Below are 9,722 nucleotides of genomic sequence, written 5' to 3' on the forward strand. Positions count from 1 at the left end.
GCGCCACACACAAGACAGAAGTCGCAGCACAGGCTTCATGTCTCACCCAGTCACATTATTCTGACACCGGACCAACCAGTCCTAGCACTAACCCCATAATGCCAGACGCCGGGCGGAGCAGCTACTAGATTGCCAATTTTAAAGTCTTAGGTATGACCCGGCCGGGGTTCGAACCCACGACCTCCCGATCACGGGGCGGACGCCTTACCACTAGGCCAACCGTGCCGGTACAGTCCTGTCCAGGTGAAGCATTAATTGAGCAAAGGGCTTATCACCCGAAATAACTTTATGTTCTTGGGTTGTAAGCTGTTAAGAAAGCACAACACGATTATAATATGTGGCACATACGAACTAATACTGCACAATCTCTCTTTAGAAATAAGAAGACAAGCTTACATTGTATTCAAGCACACTATTTGTTTGCTTCCCTCAATCATCAACATTTTAATTTAACAATTGATAAAGTCTGATACCTTTGACATGAAGCACTGCGGACGGACAATCTGGATGTGTCTGACCGCCATGTATGCGTCGACTTCTCCTTCTGACGTCATTCGGTTGATGACATCACAAATGGCATGGAACAGGCCACTCTTTGTAGCACCGTCACTGCATTCAAAGAAAATATAGTTTGATTTGTATCTTAACAATATAAATCGTAACAAACAGTGTTTTAACAACTGTTCAGAACATTTGCAAGTAGGGCAGGATGACTTGTGCAACAACATATTTTTTTCAGAAAGTTTACTTCATCCTGGGTCTTTCTTTGTTATTACACTTTGCTGCCAGTTCGGATATCCATAACATAACACAAATAAAGATGCTTGTCCCTTCCATGAATAAAAACATGGTGTGGATAGGAAGATTTACATTTCTCATCCTTGCCAATACCCTAACGCTGTAATAAGAGAAGGGCATGTTGTGGTTTTGCACACATCTAAACTAATACTAATCTCAAAATTGCTATACTTCAAGCGAACGAAATTCAAAGAAGACACCACCGACCTGCATTGTAAGAGGATAGGACTGTTGCCTTGCTGTGACTGTGCAGACAGCACTGTGACCACGAGGTGAACAAGGTCCTCAACACTGCCCGGTAGGTCACCCTTCCAGTCACTGTAGTGTAGCAGCTCAACACTTCTTGGACTTGCTTGTCCCTGTGTAGAAGAAATACACTGTACCCTACCTAATCAATACCAACATTGAGATAACAAGGAAGTAAATACATAATTTCTCGACCTGATTATTGATCAGATAGAAACCTACACGGTAGTTATGACAATAGACCCTTTTTCAGTAGCCACTCTTCTTTTAAACACACACACACACACACACACACACACACACACACACACACACACACACACACACACACATTCAAAAGCAAATAAATAACCAAGTTGATTTAATGCCTCAGAGTGGTTAAGAAAAAAGCTACTATGTTAAAATAAAAAGTGCTAAAAGCTCTCTATTTACCATGAAGCTGTCTCCCTATGTACGTATCTTCACCGCGTTCAAAAACTGAATTCGTCTTATTTACAACTAGAGCACCAGTGCCGACGCCAGTAGTACCAACCCCACACTCTCGATCTTGTGATTTACCGGGACAGTGACTATCTTGTTCATACTACAGAGTGTTGTCATGACTTGACCTCTGACCATGTGACTACTCTATGCCGTCTTGATGTTCCAAAACAGAAAGCTGTTCCTCAAGTAAAGTCAGTGCGTTCCATTCATGCTATTGACAAGTCTGATTTTTCACATGATTTAGCTAGCATCGTTGTTGATGATTTGTCTGTCTCTGACTTGAACAAAAACCTTAGGATAGTCTTAGACAAGCACGCTCCTGTGCAACAGCGGAAGGTGCGCCAGCGTCTGCCTACCCCTTGGTATAACTCCGTTGCTCCGGAGCTTCAACAGTTGAAACGTGAGCGGCGTCAAGCTGAGCGACGCTGGGCATCTTCCAAGCTGACTGTACATAAGCAGATTTATGACGCCACCAAGCAGAAAGTCATAGATTTTGTTGATGCCGCCAAGACCACTTTTTATTCATCCAAGGTCGCAGCATCCTCATCTTGTAAAGAGTTGTTTAACACTGTCACCACCATGCTTGGTAAAGCAAAACAGGTCATTCTTCCAACTGTACGTGACACGTCTAAACTGCCAGATGTTTTTTCTAAGTATTTTCATGAAAAGATTTTGACCATCCGCAACAGTTTCGCCCAGCATAGCGATTCAGACCGTTCTCCCATTTTTGTTGGAACTTCGTTTTCTGTTTTCACCCCAGTCTCTGAAGATTTTGTTCGTAAACTCATTGTGAAGTCTGCCAAAACGTCCTGTGACCTCGACCCCCTCCCCACCCCCCTCCTCTGTGATCACTCAGACATCCTTCTACCCACCATCACTAGAATACTGAACGAGTCCCTTTCCACTGGCATCGTCCCCTCAGATTTAAAAAAAAGCTGTCATTAAACCCCTTCTGAAGAAAAGCTCCCTCGACCCCAACGTACTTAAGAACTACAGGCCCATCTCCAACCTTCCCTTCCTTTCTAAAATCCTAGAGAAGATAGTCCTAGACCAGCTCTCCTCCCACCTCTCTGCCAACAACCTCCTCACTCCGCACCAGTCAGCTTACCGCACGGACCATAGCACAGAGACCGCAGTCCTTAGTATCCTCAACAACATTTTGACTTCCTTAGACGATAACAAAATTTCCCTGCTCCTCCTGTTAGACCTTTCGGCCGCTTTCGATACAATTGATCATGAAATCCTACTGTCCCGCCTTGAGCACACTTTCGGCATCCAAAATTCAGTTCTAAATTGGTTCAGATCCTATCTCTCAGACAGAAAAAATGTTGTAATTGTAAACGACGTCCCATCCCAGGAAACCTCCCTCCTTTTTGGCGTTCCCCAGGGCTCTGTGCTCGGGCCCGTGCTGTTCATCATGTACACCTCCCCTCTGACTGACCTCGTCGACAGACATTCCGTTTCCCACGAAATGTTTGCTGACGACACTCAGCTTCAGAACTCAGCGACTCCCTCAGAATACGCCCAGATGACCACCTCCCTTCAGTCTTGCATTGCTGACGTTGAACTCTGGATGTCCACTAACAAGCTTAAACTTAACTGTGACAAAACAGAAGCCATTCGTTTCACCAAATCCTCCCTCTCCTCCTCTCTCTCTCTTCCTCCTTCTATCACTTTGGGCAGCAGCACTATTGAATTCTCAGACTCCGTCCGTGATCTTGGCATCTTTCTTGATAGCGATCTCTCCATGAAACACCATGTTATGAAAGTCTGTCAGTCCGCTTACATCGAGCTTAAGAGAATAGGTTCTATCCGCCCATACCTTACCGAAGATGCCACCAAGACCCTTGTTTCCTCCTACATTCTTTCTCGATTAGACTACGGAAATTCTGTTCTCATTGGCTGTCCTCAGTCTGTCATCCATCCTTTGCAGTGCGTTCAAAATTCTGCAGCCCGGCTTGTCTGCAAAGCCCCTCGGTCCCAGTCCTGTTCCCCCTTGCTAAAGAAACTGCATTGGCTCCCTGTAGAGCTGAGAATCCAATATAAGTGCTGCTGTATCTGCTACAAAATAATATCTGGCTCAGCCCCATCCTACCTGTCTGACCTGTTCACACTCTATACACCCTCACGATCCCTCCGCTCCTCTGTAGACACTAGAATATTCCGTCTATCTTCTTTTAGTCGCAAACAGCACGGCCAGAGAGCCTTCTCCCACTCTGCTGCCGTTGCGTGGAACTCTCTCCCTCACTCTATCCGACACTGTCAAACATTTTGTTCCTTCAAATCAAACCTTAAAATACACTTCTTCACACAGTATTTTGATTAATTTTATTTCAACATGGTGCATTTTTGATCAGGTGTTTGAATGTTTGAATGTTTTGCCTGTGTTAGTATGCTTGCAGCTTGTATTGATGTAGTGTTTCGTTGTTCACTTGTGTGCTGAATGCTGCTGCACATGCTTTTTTGCTTTGCTTTGTATGTATATGTATGTTTTTTCATTGTAAAGCGCTTAGAGAACGTGAAGCGCTCTATAAATCTCCCATATTATTATTATTATTAGATACACCAGTACACACGCGTGCAATCATAGCAATACAATTTACCTGGTACCGAAGAGAAAGGTTGTATCGCGTGATATGCGTCCTCAGGGTTGACCGTGACGTCTGATAGATTTCGAAAGGTCCAAACGTCAGAGACTGGTTCTCTTCACGGGGCCAGTAACAGCTCTTTTCCTGCAGTGAAGATAAGCAACTACGGTTTGGTGTATCTCTCATATTTTCACAAAATTCGCCACATACTAATCAACGTCTCATTTTACAAACCAAATCACATATACTTAACAACCCAATAATGTCAAAACGTAAATGCGCATTTTAAACATACAAAAGCATGAGTTGTTCACAAAGTGTACATGTATCAAAATGTAAACAGACACTTAGAAAAGCATTCATCTACAGCAAACACAAAAAAACACCGCAAGGGTCTAGTCTATTTTAAAGCATTTAGTAAAAAACTTGACTTCACCTCAAAATGAAAGAAGATAAAACAGAAAACGGAAGAATCTCAGATATCACCAAATGAATCTAACCCCAAGTATTGTAGTTAATGTGTACCTCCGACTGAACGATTTCACATCCCAGTGACACAATGACGCTGACGTGACTTCCGGCCACAAGACGCCACAAGTCAACCATAGTATCTCTGAGAGGAAGCTGTGTTAAGATGCTTCCCTGATGCTCTGTGAAGGTCTGAAATCGGAAGTGAATCTTTAAAAACACCTTTGTTGGCGTTTACGTATGGGATACAGTGTGCTTATAAATTGAATACTTTTTCTCCTAATTACGCAAAACATAAAATATAGTATAGCCTTTGTAAAACAACGATTACCACAACAAAAAGGTTTCAAAATAATCTTTATCGGCAAGGAAAGTCAATGTTGGCAAAGTGTAAAAGCTTATACTATGACCTAACAAACATAACAAAGCATACATTTTTACTTAAACAGTTCACAAAATGATGAGTGTAGCTTATTGGGCCTAATTTCTTTGTAACATGTTTTAGGTTTGAATAAAAAAACACTTTGTTTTTGCTGTCAAAGTGTAAACTATTCGATTGTAATGTCAGAAAGGCTAGTCTTACGGGCATCACGACTGCGTTGATGTAATCACTTCTTTCCCCAACAGGAATAGTCAGAGGTACCAAGTATCTGTCTTCTGAAAAATAGAACATTCGCAAAAGCGTTGAAGCAGCACTTACCAACCCATACCAATGGGTTTTACAATACATAACCTACCAATGAATACAATATTAAAAAGGTTGGTAATTATGACAATGCAATACCTGAAAGGCAATATTTCAAATTCTCATATTGCTTTAAGGACAATAAGCATATGATATGTTCTGAGGCGCTACTTACACACAAGTTGCCAGCTGAAGGCCAAATACTCATTTCTTGTACATGTAGGATAGAAGGGATTGAACAAACCTGGCAAGATGTCCAAATATCTGTTCTTGTTGATATTTTCTTCCTTTTCTGCCTCAGTGTTCCGAGGCTTTTGCATCAGCACTTTCATCTGCTTCAGTTTCTGGAAATCAGTACAGCAATGAATTAAGATATTGATTGCTTTGCTAAAAGCAGTGGAAAATCCTCCGCATATGTTCTCTTTTTTTGTGACTTGATGAGAAAACGGTCTGGATATGAGTTGTTCCTGTCTCTATTGGTTTAAGAGGAAAATAAAAAAACTCAAACTGAGGGATAAATACCTGAGAAAAAAATCCCCCCCCCCCCCCAACAAAAAAACCAACAACAGCGGAAGGATGGGGTGGTGGTGTCGCCTTCAGGTAGGCGTACAACTTGTATCGCTTAATACAATTGTTATGAAGTATTTACAATTTGGAATTGACTGATATAAACTGGCCGAATTTCGACATCTGATTCCTATTAAACAATTGTCTCGGCATGTTGGAATTCGACTTATAACTACTTGCCATTGACATTGCTGGCTGACAGACTATCTGAGCGTTTAATAGGTGGATTTCTAGTACTCATCGACAACGGAATCACACTAAGTTTGAATCACTTTGGGCAATCTGGCCAATCACATACTCTGCCCATTCTAAACCCACTCTTGCTTGAATTACAAAAATGTATTTTCTGTCATTCGTCTTTTAACCTTGCATTACATATGATTGATCAATTTACTCTCTCTCTCTCTCTCTCTCTCTCTCTCTCTCTCTCTCTCTCTCTCTCTCTCTCTCTCTCTCTCTCTCTCTTGCTTTTTCTTCTCTCTCTTGCTTTTGCTCTTTCAGATCCTATCCATTTATTTACTATATTTCTGAATGTGTTTAAAATGATTTGTTTATTCATTTACTGGAATATAGTGACTATTCATTTATTTGTCCTTATATTCAATTTATTCATATATTTCTTTTTATTTTATGTTATTTCTTTTTTTATGACAGAACGGACCTTAAACTCGGTGTCAATGCGGGAGTTGGAGTGGTGTGGATCCACGTGATGTTTGAACACAGAGTCGAACGTTGAGGCCGGTAGTCTGCTGTCTTGACTTGTGTAGGCTTCAAGCACTGCTTCGTGCAGAATGCAGTACTGTGACTGAAAATCAAAACAAAAACTCGTTTTGTAAAAAAGATCATTGGGGATTTCTTCATCGGCTTAATCTCTGTTTCAAAAGAAAACGGTGTTGCCCTCTGTCTTAATTTGCATCAGAGATTCTCAATTGGCATTATTACGCTGCAGAATGTATCATAATGGTAGGTTTGGTCTAATCTGGACATACATAGGCTTTAAACAGTAGGTCGAGAACAACACAGAGAATACGATAGATGCTGAATCGGCCTCACATGACCCTCTGGGTTCTCGAGACATGACACAACAAAACAGTTATGACATACGCAAAAACAAAGAATTTTCTTGTCATTAAGAACAAACACTATAGCTAGATAGCAGGACATAATTTAAGCAATACAACCAAAGACAGTAAAACGGGAGAAACAAGAAGACAACACATTGTCACCACAACGTGAACTCCAGATACTTGTTCAAACAAGACTGACTACAACAGCTAGTAGACAATCCACAACAAGTCAAAAGTACAGTGTCCAACCTTTGCCTGGATCATGTTGCAACGATCGTTCCGCATGTCGTTGACCACCTTGCAGATGTTGATGTGCTGCTGCTGCTGTAGCTGGTCCATCAAAATGTCAAGGCCGATGAACGTTCCCGTTCTGCCCACGCCAGCACTGCAAAGAAAAGCAATGTTGAAAACAAAAACATACAAACAATAGTGTGTTTTTTCAGACAGTAGCAGGGCCGGACCAAGTTCGTTTGAGGGGGGGGGGGGGGGGGGGGGTTCCAACGGAAGGCAGGGGTCCAAAGTCCACATTTTTTTTTCTCTGAGAGGTACATTGGATGGCCAGAGGGGGGGGGGGGGTTCCGGAACCCCAGGAACCCCCCCCCCCCCCCCAGATCCGGCCCTGAGTAGACAAAGCAACACACAAACATTCAACAATGTGAATGTCGGAAAACCAAGATGAGTTTTGGGAAAGAAGGTAGAAAGCAACAAGAAAGCAAGCAACCAGCAGGCCAATTAATCACAAGGAAGGAAGACCTGCCATACCTGCAATGCACGAGAAGAGGTGACGACTGTTGCTGTTGTCTGTGGGATGTCCTGACGGTTCTCCAGAAGTCAACTAGCCCCGTGGTTGTGGGAATCCCGTGATCTGGCCACATGGTGTAGTGGTACTGAGCCACGCGGCGGACTGACCCGTCCTTTAAAGATTAAGAACTGAATTGACCATTGCCAGCGTGTGTTTGTTTCCCGCGAGTAACTGTTTGTGTATATTCGGATGCTTTTTAGTGCAATTCTTTGTCAATGTGATGTACTTTATGCTATAAACCGCATGATACTATGCGGCATTTTCCTAGTCTTATAAGTACAGTAACATTCTGAGTCTGAATCTGATTCTAAAATCTGCAAGCGTTACACTATTCAATTATATTTACGTTCCACCATTTGATTAAACTGGAAGCTTACAATGTCACTTTACTTGATTCATCGTGTTGTGTGTATGGTCGGGTTCAAAGGTGTGACTTGGTCATTACAAGAAGTAAGTCATTCATAACAATTTTCAAAACGTTTCAAAGCTGCAATCATGTTGAGGCAGAACTTACGATACCTCGGCAAAATAATGAGCACATAATTATGGTGGACTGCCTTTGTTTTCAAAATCTTTATTTCTACAAGAAAGAGTTGAGAATCTTACTGACTTGCCTTTGTTACAAATGACACAAAACAAACAAACACGGACATACTGTATTTGTAAAGCGTTTCAAATCAGACCACACAAATATTAACAGGCAATAACGACCGAACAACACTGCCATTTCTTACCTCTGCCATTATGTGGAAGGTCCTCATGACGTAATGCGCTCTTTCGTGCACCTCTAGCCCGGTGACGTCCACGGAGCCATGTTTCACTTTCTTCCCGGGAGGAGGCCAATACTGCTCGCATTTTTTCTTTTACATAACACAATACAATACAGTACAATACAACACAACCCAATGCAAACACTGCTTTATGATTCTATCGTTACAGTACAATACAATACAGAACAATTCAGTCCAATGTGATGCTATACGAGACGATACACATTTATTTTTTTAACAAAAACTGTTACTGGTTGAAACGAGTTTAAATAGAAATCGCAGCAGAGAAACAGATGTTAGGCAAATGTTTAAGATATATCTTAACTAATGACCCAAATCCCCCTCTCTTTCACGCTCATACTCAATATGGGATGGTGCCAGAACAAAACAATCAAATACCTTTTTGCCTTCCTTCACATTTGTCAGCATCACGATGTGTGTCACCTGTTCCTGCCACACCATTTTCCAGAAGTCTCTGACAGTGTTTCTGTTGGGGCCTGGAACAAAAGTATAGTACAATGTTATATACAGCTCATGTAAGTTGGGAAATCGTAACCAAAACGTCCAGCTGGCTTTTTTGTCGCAAAATGTCAAGAATCCGATGTGTGTGTGTGTACGGTGTGTGTGTGTGTGTGTGTGTGTGTGTGTGTGTGTGTGTGTGTGTGTGTGTGTATATTTATGTGTGTATGTGTGTGTGTGTGTGTGTGTATGTGTGTGTGTGTGTGTGTGTTGGAAGTAATAAGCCTATTAACCCTTTGTTTCCCCCATACGATGACATCGTCACCTATGCAGTTCCCTGAAATGGGAAGTAACTCCTTCAATTCCAAACTTTAAAACATTCGAAGCAAAGTATCCCCAGCGAGTATGTCGAAACTGAAAACGCTCAAACCTCACAGGAAGCCAATAGAAACAGAAATAAATATACGACATTGAAGATTACATTATAGCAACAGTGAAAGATAGTGTACAGCGAGCTTTTTAGCGCGTTTCAGGATCTGTATAAATCGGTTCTCTAGCGGGAGATACTGGGCGCCCTGGGAGGCATCGGGAAACGTTTGATTTCATAATCAAACTGTACGATCTAAAATATATAAAAGCATCCACGGTGTGTGCGTGCTCGCGCGTGCGCAGATGCGTGTGTGCGTGTGTTTGTTTACCTTGTGCTGCAATGTACGCCTTTGGAGAACGGAGGCCCTGAAAAGTTGAAAAACAAGCAAGTTCAGCTGAGAATAATTCACAATAGTTTTC

At 42.0% G+C, this 9,722-nt stretch overlaps 2 protein-coding genes across 2 annotated transcripts in view; one reads left to right on the forward strand and one right to left on the reverse strand.

The window, feature by feature from the left end:
• Positions 1 to 9,722, forward strand: part of LOC138964184 (receptor-type tyrosine-protein phosphatase mu-like) — a gene marked incomplete in the record, with an annotated part of 322,563 nt that overhangs the window by 92,885 nt on the left and 219,956 nt on the right.
• The window catches only part of LOC138964185 (receptor-type tyrosine-protein phosphatase epsilon-like), an 87,010-nt gene that overhangs the window by 4,030 nt on the left and 73,258 nt on the right, over positions 1 to 9,722 (reverse strand). Inside the window, exons 13-24 of the mRNA XM_070336078.1 lie at positions 9,632 to 9,668; positions 8,874 to 8,971; positions 8,439 to 8,564; positions 7,665 to 7,816; positions 7,152 to 7,287; positions 6,497 to 6,640; positions 5,513 to 5,612; positions 5,167 to 5,240; positions 4,641 to 4,775; positions 4,131 to 4,259; positions 1,006 to 1,157; positions 474 to 609 (exon numbers count right to left, since the gene is read on the reverse strand). Coding sequence (XP_070192179.1) covers positions 474 to 609; positions 1,006 to 1,157; positions 4,131 to 4,259; positions 4,641 to 4,775; positions 5,167 to 5,240; positions 5,513 to 5,612; positions 6,497 to 6,640; positions 7,152 to 7,287; positions 7,665 to 7,816; positions 8,439 to 8,564; positions 8,874 to 8,971; positions 9,632 to 9,668 — 1,419 coding nt within the window. The remainder of the gene's footprint in view (positions 1 to 473; positions 610 to 1,005; positions 1,158 to 4,130; positions 4,260 to 4,640; positions 4,776 to 5,166; positions 5,241 to 5,512; positions 5,613 to 6,496; positions 6,641 to 7,151; positions 7,288 to 7,664; positions 7,817 to 8,438; positions 8,565 to 8,873; positions 8,972 to 9,631; positions 9,669 to 9,722) is intronic.

This window comes from Littorina saxatilis, linkage group LG4, assembly GCF_037325665.1.
Source record: "Littorina saxatilis isolate snail1 linkage group LG4, US_GU_Lsax_2.0, whole genome shotgun sequence".
NCBI lineage: Eukaryota > Metazoa > Mollusca > Gastropoda > Littorinimorpha > Littorinidae > Littorina > Littorina saxatilis.